General features: G+C 36.4%; 1 protein-coding gene across 1 annotated transcript in view; it reads right to left on the minus strand.

The window, feature by feature from the left end:
- Nucleotides 1-21,250, minus strand: part of eys (eyes shut homolog) — a 238,982-nt gene that overhangs the window by 202,145 nt on the left and 15,587 nt on the right. The window contains exons 6-7 of the mRNA XM_051917822.1: nucleotides 19,632-19,885; nucleotides 18,091-18,195 (exon numbers count right to left, since the gene is read on the minus strand). Coding sequence (XP_051773782.1) covers nucleotides 18,091-18,195; nucleotides 19,632-19,885 — 359 coding nt within the window. The remainder of the gene's footprint in view (nucleotides 1-18,090; nucleotides 18,196-19,631; nucleotides 19,886-21,250) is intronic.

The raw sequence follows: 21,250 nt of genomic DNA on the forward strand, positions 1-21,250 counted from the left end.
ATTGATTTTTGGGCGCATTCAGATTCAATCAGGCAACAAAAGAAAACAAAAACACATAGCTAATAAACTAAATAAATAAAAGAATGAGAATGCAATTAAATTACTAAATCTAAATGGACTAGCACAGGTTTACACATATGCTTACCGGTGGTGTTGTGTGTAATTTCTTCAGATGTTAAGATATTTTCTCCTATCCCATCTCAATATGCTTGAATTTAGGAAGGATTTGACCATTCCCAACAAGCCTGACAAAGACAGGGAGAGTGTTTTTTTTTTTTTTAGCTCTGTTTGGTGCCACTAGAGGCTTCTGCCAGATAGACTTCTGTATTCAAATTACGGAAAAAAAAAGCGCGTCAGTTAAGTTTTTTCCGTAAGTTGAATAGGGAAGGCGTAGGACGTAGTGTAAGCTTTTTGAACTATGAGAGTTTTACACTTTCTTCATAACTTGAATACGGAAGGCGGTCTGAAGGAAGCTAGGTATTTTACTTCATAACTTGCTTAAATATGGATATTTTTTTTTACACAAACGCATCGCTTTGCTTCAATAGTACTTTATTAACCCCCTGGAGCCGTGTGGAGTATGTTTATGATGGATGGATGTGGATGGACGCACTTTCTTCAGCTCGTACTCGTTGATCCCATTCACTGCCATTATAAAGCTCGGATGCATCAGGATATTTATTAATATTTCTCCAATTGTGTTCATCAGAAAGAAAAAAGTCATATACACCTAGGATGGCTTGAGGGTGAGTAAAGCTTGGGGTAATTTTAATTTGAAAGTGAACTAATCCTTTAAATGTACACTTAAACTTGTCTTACCTTGAATCAGTAACAGTACTAGATTTCATACTCGTGTATAAATTAAAATCATGATTCCTTGCAAATAGTTCCCAATTCATCACATTTTTTCACGTTTCCACATGGATTTAACTTGCACTAAATCAAATCTAACTAGTTTGATTACATTTCTGTAATTCATAAGCACCCTTATAATAATTTGACTAGCAGAGGGCTTCATTCAGTCAGTGCTGTGTGACTAAGATTAATGCTGCGGAGCAATTGTGCAAATGACTCATTGTGCAAATTAAATGTTTAATCATTGTCTCTGCAACAGCACTTTTATGACACCAGGACCAGATTTGCACCATAACATCCAAATGAAAAAAGATTGAATTTACTGACTAGAAACTGCACTGCATCTCATCTGCACACACAAAAAAAGAAAAAAAGAGAAATACATTGTATTGGACATTATTTTAAGAGTCACCTGTACATATTACATTCTAGCAGAACCTGATTTATATCTCTTTTGATTTATATCACAGAGATGGCTGCCAAAGCGTGCACAGCAGAACAGAGTCATTACTACAGTCCCCTTGGTTAGTTTAATCCCACAGGCAATTAGGATTTGTAGGACTTTGTTTTCCACTCAAAAGAAGCTTTACAGGGTTGTTATTGATTCTGAAAGCTCCGCGGGCACACACGGACTCAACCCACTGGATCATTTAATCATGTTTAATAAGAGGCAGTCATTGCCTCTCTGATTTATTGCATTAAGCAAGCAAGTGACAAACCCAGGCACAGCACAGGTCAAAGCAAAATCATCTTCACACTGATACACATTCACTCAGATTTGACCACACACACACAAACACAAAAAGGCTATCTAAAATCTATCTATGCAACAGTTCAAAAGTTTGGGGTCAATATGTTTTTTTATTTTTTTATGTTTATACTTATATTTGGCAAGGATTCATTAAATTGATTAAAAGTGACATGTATAATGTTTCTACAAATGTATATTTCAAATAAATGCTGTTCTTTTCAACTTTCAGTAACACTTTAGAGTAATGGTCGATCCATCATTAATATGTAACTATGCAGGAAGTAATGCAGTACAAATGAGTAATACTACATTAACACTTCAGCTACTATTAACTAATATGGAAACAAAGTTAACTAATTAGTAAGTAATAGCAAATTTAGGACTGAGATAGTTCCTTATTAGGTAATCAATAATTTTAAATCAGCCTCATTAAGAACTGTTAGCTAACTATTACAAATTATAATAATAGCCAATTGATTTCTAATCAAAACATTAGCATGTGTCTGAGACGTGAACAATTGTCTATTTTACTCTGAACATGGTCGTAAAATGCATCCTCTTAACTACTCAGGTGTTAGCCACTCTGCAGGAACTGCTGGTGATCTTGACCATTATTTTAAAATAATGATCCAGATCACTAGTAGTTCTTAAAATTGCCTGTTTTATTTACTCAAATGTTACCTATTCACTCTGCAGGAACTACTAGTTATCTGAACCATTATTTTAAAGTAAAAAACTTTTTGTTGCAGTTTCTGCAAGGACTTAAAGGGTTAGTTTACCCGAAAATGAAAATAATGTCATTTATTACTCACCCTCATGTTGTTCTACACCCGTAAGACCTTTGTTCATCTTCGGAACACAAATTAAGATATTTTTGATGAAATCCGATGGCTCAGTGAGGCCTCTATTGCCACCAAGTTAATTTACACTTTCAATGCCCAGAAAGGTACTAAAGAGATATTTAAAACAGTACACTAGTTCTACCTTAATATTATAAAGCGACAAGAATACTTTTTGTGCGCCAAAAAAACAAAATAACGACTTTAACTATATCTAGTGATGGCCGTTTTCAAAACACTGCTTCGAATCTTTTGTTTCGAATCAGTGATTCGGAGCGCCAAAGTCACGTGATTTAAGCAGCTTGGCAGTTTGACACGCGATCCGAACCGCTGATTCGAAACAAAAGATTCGAAGCAGTGTTTTGAAATCGCCCATCACTAGATATTGTTGAAAAGTTATTTTGTTTTTTTGGCACACAAAATGTATTCTCGTCACTTCATAACATTAAGGTTGAACCACTGTAGTCACATGAACTGTTTTAAATATGTTTTTAGTACCTTTCTGGGCATCTGAAAGTGTTAATTAACTTGCTGGCAATAGAGGCCTCACTGAGCCATCGGATTTCATCAAAAATATCTTAATTTGTGTTCCGAAGATGAACGAAGGTCTTACGGTGTGGAACGACATGAGGGTGAGTAATAAAATTTTAATTTTTGGGTGAACTAACCCTTTAAGATGACGCAAACTCTGGACCAACATGCACCAATGCAAATTTTGCTATATATCCTAATCATTGTTAACATGAATTCATTACTTCAACAAGCTCATTGTTTCTGCCTTAAACTGATATATTGCTTAAATTAATACATCGTTAGATAACTGCGTGATTTGTATATGTACATTTCTGAAATTACATAATTTGGACACAGTCACCTCTGATAACAGATTACTCTAAATTGTAATGTTGACATGCATTCTCTGTAAAGCTGCTTTGAAATGATATGTATTGTGAAAAGCGCTATACAAATAAATGTGAAATGAATTAGCAGTAGTTAGTTCCTGCAATAGTTTGATTATTTGTTCTTTATTTATTAATGACTCTTTACTTGTCTTTAATAATCTTTGAAATTGATATTAGTTTTAGCTAAGGTATCGAAATGGGAATTGAAAACTGTTACATTTTACTGGTATCTAAAATTTTGGTGTCATAACCTAATTCATTACAATACAAGCATACATGGGTAAAAAACATCAAAAACAATAACTATTTTATTCATGTATTACTTTTTTTGTGGTGGTGCCAGTGAAAATTGAAACAGTGAATTCATTGAATCGAATTGAAATTCGAGAATCAGATCGAAACTGATATCTAGCCCTATTTACTACATTTTAAAGTTGTAATAATATTTAACAATATTACTTTTTTTGCTGTATTTTTGATCAAATAAATGCAGCCTTCACAATCTGACCCTAAACTTTTGAATGGTATAGAGATCTGGACATCAGGTTTGTAGTAGATTAGTAGAGATCATTTTCTGAATATTCAAGCAAAAATAAACATTTTCATTTATATAAATGTATGCAAGTTTGTATATGAATTAATTTAACAGAAATTATTCTTAACATTAAGATTATAACAAACAATTTCAATATTTTTTGGTCTTTCTGTGACAAAAACAAGAGTGCAGTAGACAGAACATCGCCAGTGTTGCTAGCTGCTAGCTGAGACTCAAATGGAACAATAGGATTCAGAATCTAACACATTTGGTAACTAGCACGTAACTATAGCTGTACGCTCTGCCAAAGAAGCCCATAGCAACAACCATTAGCAAGTCAGACACAGAGTGTTCATGGTTAAAAACCTTCGTGTATCTTTTTTAACCATGAAAAGATGTGATCCCATTAGAGCTCTGCAGGAGACCCAGCATGTTATACAGGGAGTACTATGTCAGTTCCACCTAGAGATCTGTCATGACTGAGAAACCTAACAACACCGTCACCACGGCTCTAGAAGCAATACGAGGGATTACTGAACAGCCAGAGGGGCCCTTCGTTATTGTCAGTGTGTTTTAGATAACAGGTGTACACATCGTGTAAGAAGGATCACCCTCAGGATTACACTTTTACAGATGAGGGTAGATGGTTTCTTTGAAAAGCCACCTGATTTAATGTAGGGGAACGACAATACAACGGATTCAAGATGCTCCATCAAAGTCCCTTTAAGGCAAGACAGTCAACCTGCTAGCCATCTTACTAACATCATAAGAAGAGATCCTGTATAGGTGAAAGTCTAAAATCTCCAAAACTGTTTGTCAAGATGTGTTTCATTAATAAACTTCAAATCAGCAAAAAAATAAAAACAACATGGGCAATGATTACACTTAGAAGAAAAGGTTTTATAACCTTGAAGGGTTTTGTCAGGCACTTCATATATAAAACCTTTTAGTACCATCATGGGATCATTTTATGGAATTTGCTAATTTTTTTTCTTATTTTGATTAAAGCCACAATATGTACATTTTCACCGCTAGAGGTCGCTTATTCAAAACAAAGGCGTAGCCTGATGACGCCTTGATTTCACGAAATCATGGGAGGTGTCGTCTTCATTGTCTACAGCCGGTGGAAAAGAATCGGGACGGGACTCGGTCAGAAATCATGTTCATGGATGAGATTATTAATGTTACTGTAGTATGAGCTGTTTGCAGGGCCGAGTTCTGTGCGAGCAGAAACGAGTCTGCTGGATCGACTGCTAATGAGAGACGAGTGCAACACACGGTTTGAGAGCAGCAGAACTTTTATTATGCCACAGTCAACGCTTCCACTTCTTCCAGTCATGCGTATGTGGGATAAAGCAGTACTGTTTTATCATATTAGATACATTTGTGTGTTGAAAGATGTTATAGTGCTACTCTGCGTTCGTTCGGCGGCTGCTATGAGACATTTGTTGCATATTGCAGTAAGCTAGATTGATATTAGGCATGGTAAAACATGGTTAAAAAAAACAAAAAAAACAACGAGATTTAAACAGTATAACACAACTGTGTTGTGCTATATAACGTAATTCATTTTCTGTTGATGAATGTATCATTCCAAACAGTTGCTCGCTACCGGAAATCGAGGATAACGCGGGTATGATGTCATTGATAGTCGACGCACAGACACGCTCCGTGTCCTGGTTAAAATTGCTTATTTGTCTGCATTTAAACATTCTTAGAAACATTGGGGATAATGTAAGTACACAAGTCAACAAAATATATATAACACTGTTCAGTGGTTTTTGGATATTTTAAATCCAAAAATTTTACATATTGTGCCTTTAAATTTTATGACTGGAACAGCATGTAAACATACTTTCACTCAAGAAAACAAATGAAATAACATGTTAAACATGCAATCATTTAAGACATTTCTCTCTCTATATAACATTTTTGGCATAAAGCGTTATTTAAAATTCAGTCAAGAACCCTGGGGTTCTATATAAAACCCCACTGAACCTTTGTTTTCACCCTAAGAGTGTATCAAAAAGGCTCACAACTCCAATTTATACAGCCAGAGGTTGCAGTTTCTTCCATTCATTTTCCCACGAATGGTCCGTCTACTCCAACTTATACTGTCTCTATACACCCAATTAATCATGACACAAGTGATGACAACCATCAAAATTTGAGGTAAACAGCCTTTAGCCGATACATTACGAAGCCAGTCACCTTGTAAGATCAAACCACACTGTCTTTTTTAAATCTGTCTTAAAACTAACCTATTATGTAATTTAAAATAATTTAAAGCGGTGTAAATTCTGCATGTAATGGATTTATCATGTCTACCACTAACACATTATAATGGCAAGAAACATCTACACCTCTGTCGTCCTTGAAGAAGAAGTGTATATGAGGTTCTCATTTGCATAGGACATCACTAGCAATCTCTCATTTAGACATGTCAAGAATAAGTGGCGGTAGATTAATGAAGATGTGCTTATTGATATAGTGGCATGAAACACTGTAAAATCATCAGCCACAGATGAAATTCACACTTGCTGCATAGAATAATGATGCAAGGTAGCTCAGCTCTTTAATCTCTGGCACTTGTGGAAAACACCACTGTGGTGCAGGCAGTTCAGACAGTCAAGGGAAATAATGTGTTTGAAACTTTTGCTATTAATATAAAGGAGACTAAAGAAAACAAACTTTCCTGTCAGGTCAAACTTCTTTACTCTGCCTGTAGTGCACCCTATTCAATTAAACGCGCAAATGCGGCGTGTGCACGCTGTATACCGCTTCATTATAAATAAAGCGCAAAAGAAATTACGAGCATACAACGTTGTCAATTAGTAAGAAATTACCAAAAAGTACCAACAAATTACATAACTGGTACTTAGTGTGTTAGCTGGGAAGGATTTGCATACATATACACACACACACACACACACACACACATACATATACATATATATATATATATATATATATATATATATATATATATATATATATACACACACACATATATATATACACACATATATATATATATATATATATATATATATATATATATATACACATACATATATACATACAGTGGGTGTGGAAAGTATTCAGACCCCGTTAAATTTTTCACTCTTTGTTATATTGCAGCCATTTGCTAAAATCATTTAAGTTCTTTTTTTTTTCCTCTTTAATGTACACACAGCACCCCATATTGACAGAAAAACACAGAATTGTTGACATTTTTGCAGATTTATTAAAAAAGAAAAACTGAAATATCACATGGTCCTAAGTATTCAGACCCTTTGCTGTGACACTCATATATTTAACTCAGGTGCTGTCCATTACTTCTGATCATCCTTGAGATGGTTCTACACCTTCATTTGAGTCCAGCTGTGTTTGATTATACTGATTGGACTTGATTAGGATAGCCACACACCTGTCTATATAAGACCTTACAGCTCACAGTGCATGTCAGAGCAAATGAGAATCATGAGGTCAAAGGAACTGCCTGAAGAGCTCAGAGACAGAATTGTGGCAAGGCACAGATCTGGCCAAGCTTACAAAAAAATTTCTGCTGCACTTAAGGTTCCTAAGAGCACAGTGGCCTCCATAATCCTTAAATGGAAGACGTTTGGGACGACCAGAACCCTTCCTAGAGCTGGCCGTCCGGCCAAACTGAGCTATCGGGGGAGAAGAGCCTTGGTGAGAGAGGTAAAGAAGAACCCAAAGATCACTGTGGCTGAGCTCCAGAGATGCAGTCTACTGTACAGGTGTAAATATGCATTTCCTCAGCCTGAGGCTTATTGATTTCACTTTTGGTGTGAAAGGGCCTTAACTTTTGCCAAAAATAGAACTTTTTTTGTTGTTATTAAAAAACAAACAAGCAAGCCCAGCCTAGGTGAGAAAAAATAATGCAAAAGTAATGTAACGCATTACTTATCATAAAAATTAGTTACGCAATTAGTTACTTTTTTGAGGGAGTAACGCAATATTGTAATGCATTACTTTTAAAAGTAACTTTCCCCAACACTGGATAATATAATATAATATAATATAATATAATATAATATAATATAATATAATATAATCATGGGAAGTTTTATTATTTGTTTTATTTTAACATTTAAACTGACCTTTCTAACAAATACAGTTGATATTCTTCCTATTCTCTGTTTCCCCACATATCAGAGTGTTTCTGGCTCGGCTGTAGTTTACTGAGGTCCATATCCCCTGAGCAAACCTTCCCTCAGAAGCCGGAAATCAGGACAGATTAAGACTCCCAGAGATGCATTTTACTTTCTTTTTTCTACAGCAACGCCAAACAGAAAAATATTACACTTCTCCCTTTTTAGGCACCACTTTGACAAATTTCTTGAAGATTGTTAGCAGAGCTGCAAAAAGGCACATTTTCAGAGGATGTTAATGGCTTTTATATGTTTTGTGGGGAGAAGACAACCTTTCTGACTCAGATTTATGAAGCCATCGATTCCTCTGGCAGACTACCTGCTGGCCTGTATGCTAATAGACTGAATCTGCACATAAAGCCCTGCTGTGCCGATCTATATCACATTTGTCTGCCGGTGCAGATACAGTGTCCACATGCCACATGATAGACGAGCATGTCGATAACCTTTGTTATAAATAAAACACGCCCACATGCAGTAACTAATATTTGATCAATACCTGCTGGAAATGTGGCCAACTGATGCACAGTGCCAATAATTAAACAAATTACAGTCTTAATAACCTCATCTGGCAATCAGCGTCAATGAACATGTTTACATTCATACCGATATGCTTAACCCCCAAAAATCATCTTATTGAATTAACTTGTTTTCCCGGTTGACATGGAAACCAATAACCTGGCAACACAAGAATACCTGGTTTATAAGTCTTTATTAATAAATCAGTTTATTCCCCGGTAGTCATGTCAAAACCTAATCACTCATGTATCTGACTCAGAGTATTGCATTTGCTATGTGAGATGTGATGTTAAATAAACAGTGCTGGGTGAATTTGTCACGCTGACCAACAGAAAGCTGCTTGGTTTGAAACTGACATCTTTGTGATACATCACTACACTGTAGACAATGGACTTTTTTGCCCTCAAAATTTTGCTGAAATATAGCTAATGTGCCGACAGAACGCAGGTTAATGTGTTTACATGCTGGACGAAATCGGGTAATGGGCAAAAATCTAGCTGTGTCGATCAGTATGTGCTTAAGCCATTTATGACTTTACTCCAATAAAGGAAAAGGGGTTAATGCATGTACAGAATCTCACAGAAGTGAGTACACCCCTCACATTTTTGTAAATATTTTATTATATCTTTTCATGTGACAACACTGAAGAAATTACGCTTTGCTTCAACGTAAGGTAGTGAGTGTACAGCTTGTATAACAGTGTAAATTTGCTGTCCCCTCAAAATAACTCAACACATAGCCATTAATGTCTAAACCGCTGGCCACAAAAGTGAGTGCATCCCTAAATGAAAATGTCCAAATTGGGCTCAAAGTGTCAATATTTTGTGTGGGCACCATTATTTTCCAGCACTGCCTTAACCCTCTTGAGCACCAGAGCTTCACAGGTTGCCACTGGAGTCCTCTTCCACTCCTCCATGACAACATCACGGAGCTGGTGGATGTTAGAGACCTTGCGCTCCTCCACCTTCCTTTTGAGGATGCCCCACAGATGCTCAATAGGGTTTAGGTCTGGAGACATGCTTGGCCAGTCCATCACCTTTACCCTTAGCTTCTTTAGCAAGGCAGTGGTCGTCTTGGAGGTGTGTTTGGGGTCGTTATCATGATGGAATACTGCTCTGTGGCCCAGTCTCCGAAGGGAGGGGATCATGCTCTGCTCATTCATGGTTCCCTCAATGAACTGTAGCTCCCCAGTGCCAGCAGCACTCATGCAGCCCCAGACCATGACACTCCCACCACCATGCTTGACTGTAGGCAAGACACACTTGTCTTTGTACTCCTCAACTGGTTGCCGCCACACACGCTTGACACCATCTGAACCAAATAAGTTTATCTTGGTCTCGTCAGACCACAGGACATGGTTCCTTAGTCTGCTTGTCTTCAGCAAACTGTTTGCGGGCTTTTTTGTGCATCATCTTTAGAAGAGGCTTCCTTCTGGGATGACAGCCATGCAGACCAATTTGATGCAGTGTGCGACGTATGGTCTGAGCACTGACAGGCTGACCCCCCACCCCTTCAACCTCTGCAGCAATGCTGGCAGCACTCATACGTCTATTTCCCCAAACACAACCTCTGGATATGACGCTGAGCATGTGCACTCAACTTCTTTGATCGACCATGGCGATGCCTGTTCTGAGTGGAACCTGTCCTGTTAAACTGCTGTATGGTCTTGGCCAATGTGCTGCAGCTCAGTTTCAGGGTCTTGGCAATCTTCTTATAGCCTACGCCATCTTTATGTAGAGCAACAATTCTGTTTTTTTTTTTTCAGATCCTCAGAGAGTTCTTTGCCATGAGGTGCCATGTTGAACTTCCAGTGACCAGTATGAGAGAGTGAAAGCGATAACACCAAATTTAACACACCTGCTCCCCATTCACACCTGAGACCTTATAACACTAACGAGTCACATGACACCGGGGAGAGAAAATGGCTAATTGGGCCCAATTTGGACATTCTCACTTAGGGGTGCACTCACTTTTGTGGCCAGTGGTTTAGACATTAATGGCTGTGTGTTGAGTTATTTTGAGGGGACAGCAAATTTACACTGTTATACAAGCTGTACACTCACTACTTTACATTGTAGCAAAGTGTCATTTCTCCAGTGTTGTCACATGAAAAGATATAATAAAATATTTACAAAAATGTGAGGGGTGTACTCACTTCTGTGAGATACTGTACATGACCACATGCATTGTGAGCTTATTAAAGGCACAATATGTAACTTTTCGTCGCTAGAGATCGCCTATTCGAAACAAAGGCGTAGCTTGATGACGCTGAGTGTTGCTAAATGGCATGCAATTCATTTTAAAACATTGTATGACAGAGAAAATGCTGCATTTACTGTTACTAAAAATAAAGCTGCATCTGATTATACTGTGTTAGCCGCTTGACAAAATAGTGTTTTTCTCTGAGGCATGGTATGCGCGGAAAATCAAAAAAACGAGATTCAAACAATAAGACTAAATGTGTTGAGCTATAAAACAATGATTAGTTTTCTGTCTATAAATGTATCCAAACAGTTGCTCACCTGTCTAATAAAACATATAATATAGTAAAGCGTCTTTGGTGTTTCCATGGATTCTACAAGGGTAACGTGGATATGATGTTACTGATAGTCGATGTACGGACATGGTCCGTGTCCTGGTTAAAATAGCTTATTTCTCTGTATTTAAACATTCTTGGAAACATGTGGGATAATTTAAGTACACAAGTCGACAAAATATAACATTGATCTAGTGGTTTTTGAATATTTTAATCCAAAAATCTTACATATTGTGCCTTTAAGCATAATTGGGTTAAGAATGTGCATGTAAACATGCTCAATATCTTAAATTCAGCATCAACACATCGGCCATCTTATTATGTTCTCATGCATTCAATTACTATCAAAGCGGAGGAAATGAGAGACCAAACACCCCAGGTAGCATGTGCCCTTCTGTGCTGATGATCTAGCATCGGTTTCTCCTACCCGAGCCCCAAGCATGACTCATCTGAAGTGAAGTTAGATTAGATCAAAAAAGACAAGCACTGTCACAGGTACAAGATCCACTGTCAGTATTCTGAAAATCATTATAAATCCTAAGCGTGTGAATGCATAAATCAACCTAACAATCTCTTCAACTGCCACATGTTTGGAAAAGAGTCATTAATGGACAGCCAGCACTTCTGCCAAACCACGCAAGCGGTATTTAACAACCAATTGTGCGTGCAATTCACCGAGAAGTTAATGTAGCATGAAGGAATGTCACACGTACAGTGCTGCCTTTTCCAAATGGGATTTCTGACACATTCCAGGGCTGTGAGCTATTCTCACTCCCACAAAGCATCCAAGTACCAAACACTCAAAAAATACCCACTTTCTTTTTTCTAAAAACCCACTTCAAGGGTGTCCAAACTACAGCCCATGGGTCATGTGCAGCACCTGTTCTCATTCTTTAAATACTTTAAAAATAAAACAGAATTTAAAATTTCACTATTGAAAAAAAAAAAAAGCCAAAATCTCACAACACATCACCTCTACTAGTGCCTTCTCTTTGAATTGCTCAAATTTGCAGTCACCACCATATTCTCCCACATCCTGGGTACTAAAAGGAGTTTGGACAACTCCAGAAATCCACTGAAGCGCCAAACAAAAAGAATGATGCATCTGTTCTAGGGATGCAGGTACTGCCATATTGTACTTGCACTCTTTAAAGTGTTTCGATCACCCCCCAAAAAAGAACTAACACACCCCACGTATTTCTGTGAACATGCACAGAGGCACAGACACACATATTTATCGACCACATTTTCTAAGAATGTGGTAAGTTTTGGGGGTTTGAAATGGTATATTTGCAGGCTTCATTGAAAAAGAAAAATAATTCATATAAAAGTGCACTAAAACTGCCTTTTGCTTTAAAAAAAAGAAAAAAAAAAAAAAAAAAAAAGATATATAGTACCGTTTGACAGCTGTCATGTTCTGATATTGTTTTAATTTCATGCTCATGGACTTTTAGTTTGTTTTTCATTGTTTCTTGTTTCCTTTGTTCCTATTTTTCCCGTTCATCATTAGTTACCATGGTCTTTGGTGATTAGTCACTCACACCTGTTTCCTTTTAGGTCGTATTGTAAAAAATATTTTATTATTAGGCTTAAATGAAAATATTCTCACAGTGAGACTTGGTAACCACAGGTAAAACCATACATGGCTACTCACTACCACTGTCAAATGATATTATATTATGATATGTTATATAGGCCTATAAAAAAACAACTACAGATGATTCAGTGACAGAGCGGTCCGAACAAATCCAAATCGTTTCGAATCGTTACGCAAGCGCGTTTGGCCAATTCACGGAAAAGAAGAATTGAGACAAAAGAATGATTAGTTCAAAAATGATTGCTATCACTGGTTCAGTCGACAGAAATACGGGACACACATAATAACTGCTGAAATATTCGCACGGAAAACGTTTCTCAGGTCAGTCGGAGGAGCGTGCATGGTACGAACAGTGTGTATATAGCCGTACAACTGCAGGCGCCACTACGGCCGCGTGTCTAACCAAATTTAGCCGCACCGCCAGGAAAAGAGGAGAAGGGAGATTGGGTTGCCGCGGGCCAGATGAAGGCGATTGGTGGGCCGGATTTGACCCGCGGGCCACCAGTTGACGAGCCCTGGGTTAGATTATTCTATTTTGTTTAATAAAAGTTTATGCTGCTATTAGATCTACTTGCCTCTTGTCATCTTCCTTCCTGAAGTTTTTGCAACAGTTTGATTTTTTTTTATGTTTTTGCAACAAGTCTATTATGTTCGCCAAGGCTGCATTCATAGCAAAAATAGAGTAGAAACAATAACAGAAACAGTAATGGTGTGAAATATCAAAACTTAAAATAACTGTTTTCCATTTTTAATATATTTGATCACATGATCCTTTGGAAATCATTCTAATATACTGATATGATGCTGAAGAAACATTTCTTATCAAAGTTGAATACAGTTTGCTTCTTAATTTTTTGTGGAAATCATGATACATTTTTTCAGGATTCTTTGATGAATAAAAAGAACAGCATTTATTTGAAATAGAAATCTTTTGTAACAAATCAAATGTCTTTACGGTCATAAAAAGCGGTCATATACGGTCATATAAGGTCATATACAGAGTATAAAAAGCAAGTAACGACAAATACATTTTAGACTAATGTTAAAGGGTACACCGGGTGTATTTTTGACTGTACTGCCAGGTTGTTGCTAACCAAAAGGTCTTTTTTTTTTTTTTTTTTTTTTTGACTTTTTTCCCTGACAGAATATAGCAAAAATTAAAACTCGCATATTAAGCATTTTAAAAAATGACTACATTCTCTATCTGCCATTAAGATTAACTTCCTTGGTATTTAACTACTCTATAAGAGAGAATTCTCATTTCAGTGCGTTTTGCAACAGAACATAGACTATATAGACACAGACTATAAGAAAAATCAGCCAGCAGCTCACCTATCAAGGCAGTATTCTGAGAAACCAACATTTTAATCCACACCGAATGACAAAGCCCATTAAAATATAATTACATGCATAGCTCCATACACATACAGGTCTGCTAAAGGATTATAAGAACAAGTATTTGTATTTATTGGTCTTCTGAACCGTGAGGGTAATGAGAACACGTTCGCTCTCAGGGGCGAGCGGTATGCCAAGAGAATATAGATGTGAAATAATTAAACGAAAGACCTGACATTGCAGTTCACAAAGGATGCCAGTAATAAAATGTCACACTGCACTCAGAGGAGAAAGACACAAAAATTATATGAACACGAACAGTACCATATATAAAGCTATAATCATACACAATGAAATCACAAATAGGTTTAACAGAAAGAAAAAAAAAAACCCCGAAAACATCAGGCTAGCAGGGGGTCATTCAATGTTTTATATGTTGTGCATTCAAGAACAAGACGATAATATCTCCTGCTATTCTCAAATGTATGCGGAAACACTGAGAGTAACGGTTCAGAAAATGATGCAAATGACGCTTTGGTATGATCAAACTGTAGCATCATGAACAGGATCCTCATGCGTCCTTTCAGAAAATGTCGGTTTAAATACAATCTGCCATTATGTGCATCTGAAGTTGTTCTTGGTACTGTGAGTAACCCTTACCATCAAATAACGTCATCAAATCACCATACTCTCATGATACCTCTTATCTAGAAATCATTCGTTTCCGCAGCATGATGGCAGCTTATATCCTTTTATTTTCCTGAGGGCTGTGATTCAAACACTTGCCGAGGGATTACTGAGACTGCACTTATTTTCTGTCACTTCCTGATATCCAATATGCATACTTCTCAGCTTTGTAGGAGGATGCAGAGACTAAAACTAGCTCCATTTTTGCCAGAAAGCCCACTCAGTTCACCCAACCTGTTGCACATCAACGGCCCAGCAGACAGGACTGAGATGAAAAATATGTGTGATTGAGAGTATGGCACATCTTATAATCTGCATTCATGTTAAGGTTTTTACTAAATTGCATTGTGCTGCACGGTTTTGTAATTTATTGTTCTTTCTTATGGCTCCATGTCTCCTAAAAATGTTTCAGTGATTTGTGTTACATTATATTAAGTTAGCATAAAGAGTTTCTGGCTTATTCTCAGAAAGCAGTGCCATTTGTGTTCAATGACTTACTTCTAATATTTAAAAAAAAAACAAAAAACAAATCCTAGATAATTATCGTCATATTTCATATATATAAATAATGTAATATTTGGCAAATTTAATACATTTTAAAATAAATTTAAATGTTAATCAATACGATTGCTTGCTTTTTTTTAATCAAAGTTTCAGCCAATTAATTTGCATTTCGCATTCACCATCATTATATTTTAATAGATTATATGGAATTAAATTTACATACAGATGTCCGCTAACAGTTAACAGGAAAAGAGCATATACTGACTACAACATAATCAGTTACTAATATTTTGTCTTCACAGTTTGGCATGTTTAATTTCGTTATCACAAATAAAACAATTGGTAACACTTTAGTTTCGGGTCCAATTGTCACTATTAAAGGATTAGTTCACTTTCAAATGAAAATTAGCCCAAGCTTTACTCACCCTCAAGCCATCCTAGGTGTATATGACTTTCTTCTTTCTGATGAACACAATCGGAGATAAATTAATAAATATCCTGATGCATCCGAGCTTTACAATGGCAGTGAACGGGACCAATGAGTATGAGCTGAAGAAAGTGCATTCATTCACATCCATCCATCATAAACATACTCCACAAGGCTCCGGGAGGTTAATAAAGGCCTACTGAAGTGAAGCGATGCGTTTGTGTAAAAAAAAAATATATATATATATCCATACTTAACAAGTTATGAAGTAATATATCTAGCTTCTGCCAGACCGCCTTCCGTATTCAAGTTATGAAAAATACGGAACTGGCGTCACGTCAAGCATCAAGTTAAGCTTTTTTCGTAAGTTGAATAGGGAAGGCGTAGGACGTAACGTAAGCTTTTTGAACTGCGAGAGGCGTTGCGCTTTCTTCCTAAGTTGAATACGGAAGGCGGTCTGGCGGAAGCTAGATATTTTACTTCATAACTTGTTAAATATGGATATTTATTTTTTTTACACAAAAGCAATCGATTCATTTCAGAAGGCCTTTATTAACCCCCGGAGCCGTGTGGAGTACATGTTTATGATGGATGGATGTGGATGGAGGCACTTTCTTCAGCTCATACTCGTTGATCCCATTCACTGCCATTATAAAGCTTGAATGAGTCAGGATATTTATTAATATAACTCTGATTGTGTTCATCAGAAAGAAGAAAGTCATATACACCTAGGATGGCTTGAGGGTAAGTAAAGCTCGGGGTAATTTTCATTTGAAAGTGAACTAATCCTTTAACTAATCCTTATTAACATGCATATTACTAGGATTTTGGCCGTTTATTACTTATAAAGCACATATTAATGCCCTATTCTGCATGACTATATTCTACATCCTTTAATCCTGCCCAAACTTAACAACTACCTTACTAACTACTAATAAGCAGTAATTAGGAGTTTATTGAGGCAAAAGTCATAGTTAAAGGTGCTGCAAGTAGAATTTGAACTTCAAATTTCCCTCTTGGTCGTTCTCTCTCCTTGACCGTCATGCGCCTCCTAATGCTGATTGGTTAGACGTTTGTTGTTGGTATCGCCCGACTAACTTCAGCACTGGTCAAAGCAATACACCCAAACTGATGAAGAAACATATCCAGACATTTAGAAACACAGATCTGAACAAAACACTCCTCTCCCTCCACTCACAGCTCTCATAGAACACGAGATAAACAGACGAGACAGTACAAATGCTGAACATTTCTTGAAATAATATTTTCTGGATGTTCAGGTTCTTCCTCTCGGTCTTTATTCACCTTTTTTTCCATAGTTTCTCAACAGAAATTCATAAAAGTTAATTATTCCAATTATATCGTAACTGTATAGAATAGTATAGTTCTAATAGCGGGGCACATTGTAACGCAGTGTTACAACGAACCCTATCTGCGCAACTGGAATTTAAACCTGGTTAGTGTCTTCTGATAGTTAGTGAAGCATGAAAGAACTACCCAAACTGCTAAACAAGATTGGAGATTAAAATAATATCAGATTTGTCTAATTTTAAATAAACACAAAAAATATAGACGAAAAATTAGCTTAAGTAATAAATTTACTTTTGCTATTGTTAAATAAATGTTCAGTGATATCCTCCAAAGATTTCTGAATTTTGGTGCAATTTTTTCTCTATATATTGTCAATATGGCAACTACTAAATACGCTAAGTTTCTTCATGCTAGCCTTTTTGGAAGTATTTAAACCATGTGTGTTACAACTAACCCCGTGTTAGTTTGTGCCCCGCGCTCCCCTACTCCTGAGATGGGAAAAATATGATTTCTGAAAAGTTTATTTAAAATGAAATGCTGAGATTTTCAGGCATTGTTTCCCGAGAACAGGCTTTCGAAAATGGCTTCCCATCACTTATTATTTTAAGATTCAATCTTGAATGTTGAATTCTGAAATCTAAATGAATTTTTAAGGTTCTAACCTGATCACATCCTCCAACACCATACCATCTCCCGTAAGAATCATGCCCTCTAATGAGACCTGTCCTGACAAGATGGAGGTCTGTTTTCTGTCACCATCGTGTTTGAGAGAATTAAAGAGAGACCGTTTTAATAAACACTAGAAAATTTACACTGATGGATCCTCCTTCCCTTGGGCTGGTAGATTATCTTGAAAACAGGGAGCATGAGTCATACAGGACATGTTTTTTGGGAACCAATAAAGCTTCACATCTACAGATAAATGTGAGCTGTGGAGATAAGATCTTTACTAAAGTCTAGATGGACCTGTGGCTCCTTCCCAAGAATGACAATTTTTTTTTAACATAATGTGCATATATCAAGTTTTTTAAAACATACATTGTGTAGCACAGCTGACTGCTCTCAGCTCAGGATGCATTTGTTGTTTTGCAACAGTGTGCTGGACTTTGCTTACCGAGTGGACAGATACAAATGTAGTAATTGACCAGATCAATGCAGGTGCCCCCATTAAGACAGGGTCTGGACTGGCACTCATTCATATTCTCGGAGCATGTTTGACCTGCATGATGGACATTAACACAGACAATATGGATAATAAGAAGCCTGTCTCATATCATGCTATCCACCTTATTTTTCAGGTAAGAGCGGGCGTGGCCATTTGTAATTTTAATGTGTCTGGCTTCCGGTGTCATTCGCTTCCAGTTATTTTTAGCTGTACAAAACAGCTCTTTATGCTGCTTGATATTGCAAACTGGTATTTCTTACCATATTATTTTAATGTATTGTCTTAATTATAAACATACTGGTTTGTAGTTTACTGCACTTTGATATTCTTCTCATTATTTCCCTATAGCGGCTAATAAATCGGAAGTCTTGCACATTCACAGAAAATACCTCACTTCTGCATTGAAAAATAAGGTGGATACTTGTGTAATCATTTTTTTTTAAGTCAGTGTGAATTACCATTTGAAACATGTTTTACTACTTTAATGTCACAAATTTCCAAGTAAAACGGTGTATTCAATGAGACAAAATGTAGGACAGACACAGGAAAATTTTATTCATTGAGAATTAATTGGAAAATGAAAAGTGGAATGAAGTCTTGTTTATAACCTTCATATAAATATACATAAAATAATCAGATTAATTAGATATTAAATAATATTTAAAATAATTTCAGATAATTTATTTAAAATAATGAATCATGATTACGATACTTAGCCACATTTTCTCTTTAATCTTAAGGAATTCAACAATGTTGATATTGAAAGTCAATGCCTAACAAAGGGCCAGTATGGAAGCTCATCTCCACCACTAAATAAAAAAAATAATAAAAGGTAATTGCGACTTTTTATCTCACAATTCTGACTTTTTTTTCCCCACAATTGTCAGTTTACATCTCGCAATTCTGACATCTTTTCTCTGAATTGTGAGATATAAATTTGCAATTGCCAGTTATAAAGTCAGAATTGCGAGATATAAACTCACAATTGTGAGAAATAACGTCAGAATTGCAAGTTATAAACTCAAAATTTCTAGAAATAAAGTCCGAATGGCAAGATATAAACTCGCAATTCTGACGTTTTCCTGCAATTGTGAGTTTATATCTCACAATTGTGACTTCTCTCAGAATTGTGAGATATATGCAATTGCAAGTTATAAAGTCCAATTATGAGGAAAAAAAGACTCACAATTGAGTGTTATAAAGTCTGAGAAAATTCTGAGTCATATGACTCACAATTCTGACTATAAAACTTGCAATTGTGAGTTTATATCTCACACTTCTGACTTTATAACTCATAATTGCGAGTTTATATCACACAATTCTGACTTTATAACTCGCAAATTTATATCACACAATTTTGAGAAAAAAAAGTCTGAATTGTGAGAAAAAAAGTCACAATTACCTTTTTTATTTTCTTATTCAGTGGCAGAAACAAGCTTCCTTAGGCTAGAGACTGTCAGTGGTACCACCGAGCAAAACATTTAGCTTACCCTTAAATCCTGGAGCACACAGGCATTGGTATCCTGCCACCAGATCAATGCAAGTGGCACTGTTGGCGCAGGGTGCACTTTTGCATTCATCCGTCTCAAGCTCACAGAATGTTCCCTCATATCCCAGCATGCAGTGACAGGTGTAGTTGTGCTGTTGGTCCAGACAGACGGCGTGTTCTGAACACTGATGCCCAGAGCAGAAGTCAATGTCAAGTTCGCAGTGGACTCCAGTGTATCCGTGACCACAAAGGCAACTTGGAATGCATAAAACAGTATCTCTTAAATGGAATCGCAAGCAAAACAGCCGGACACAGTATGAAAATAAATGGCTGAGTCATGGGGGAGGACAATGTAATTTGCTTTGCTTTCTATCATAGGAACATGCTATTTGTTTTTGCAGCTATGGGTGGTTTAAGACAGAAAACAGCTACTGGACCTGAACAGAATATCAATTTTAATTTTATATTGAGAGAAGCATCTTGTTTAAAATGGATAAATCCATCTCAAATCACCCTTTTGGAAAAAAAGCACCACATTAAGACAACAACATGCTATATTAAAGGTATAATTAATATCAAAATTTTGTCATTTACCCGCACTTTGTCATTTACTCACACTCATGTCAATTTTGAACTCTTATGCTGTGTGTATCTATGAAACAAAATATTTTTTTCCATACATCGTGACCATACACTAAAAAAAATATTTATTTAAATAAATATTCCAAGTCTTTAAAAGAAAAATAAAAGAAAAAAAGAGAATTAAAAAAAAAAAGAAAAGAAAAAAAAAGAAAAGAAAAGAAAGAAAAAAAGAAAAAAAAATAGTAACACTATGGGTATGGGGAACACTATGAACATTATAACTATGACTTCTGCCTCAATAAACTCTTAATTTACTTATTAATAGTAAGGTAGTTGTAGCATTTAGGTTTAGGTATGGGGTAGGATTTAAGGATGAAGAATACGGTCATGCAGAATAAGGCATTAATATTTGCTTTATAAGTAAGCAATAAGGTACTCAAGGCTGTGCTGGATACAGCACTAGCCTCGAGTACCTTATTGTTTTTATAAAATGGTTACCACACAATACAAATATTAAAGCCAAAAATATATAACAATGCAACTTTCATGAAGTAAACTTTCACTAATAGCCTTCCTTCTACCGGAAAAAAATAGTCCCTGACTGTGAACAGCAACAGAAGTTACATTATTATGCCATTAGATGGCGGCAAAGACAGTCTTTATGAGTGTGTCAGTCAGTAGCGAAGACTTTTACATTGAAAAGACTGAATTGTTGTGAACACGGAACAAGACTAGCGCTGTCAGTCACGGGAAAACCCCTTAACTGTTAAAAGGACAAGATAATACATTGGACATTTAAACAGATTTTTTATTATGAACATAGGACTGACCTGAAGGAAAATGCTAAATCTGAATGCAGGTAATAAACTCGCTCACTCGATCTCTTTCTCACAACATTCTTCTACATAATACAGTAAGCTTCAATGAACAATATCAATTGAGAACAAACAGTTTACGTTGCGGTTGCTAAGGGTGTTGCTAAGGGTGTTGTGTAGTGATACACAGAACCGTTGGGTGAATCGGTCATAGCCATGTTTT

This window comes from Ctenopharyngodon idella, chromosome 13, assembly GCF_019924925.1.
Source record: "Ctenopharyngodon idella isolate HZGC_01 chromosome 13, HZGC01, whole genome shotgun sequence".
Classification (NCBI taxonomy): Eukaryota; Metazoa; Chordata; class Actinopteri; order Cypriniformes; family Xenocyprididae; genus Ctenopharyngodon; species Ctenopharyngodon idella.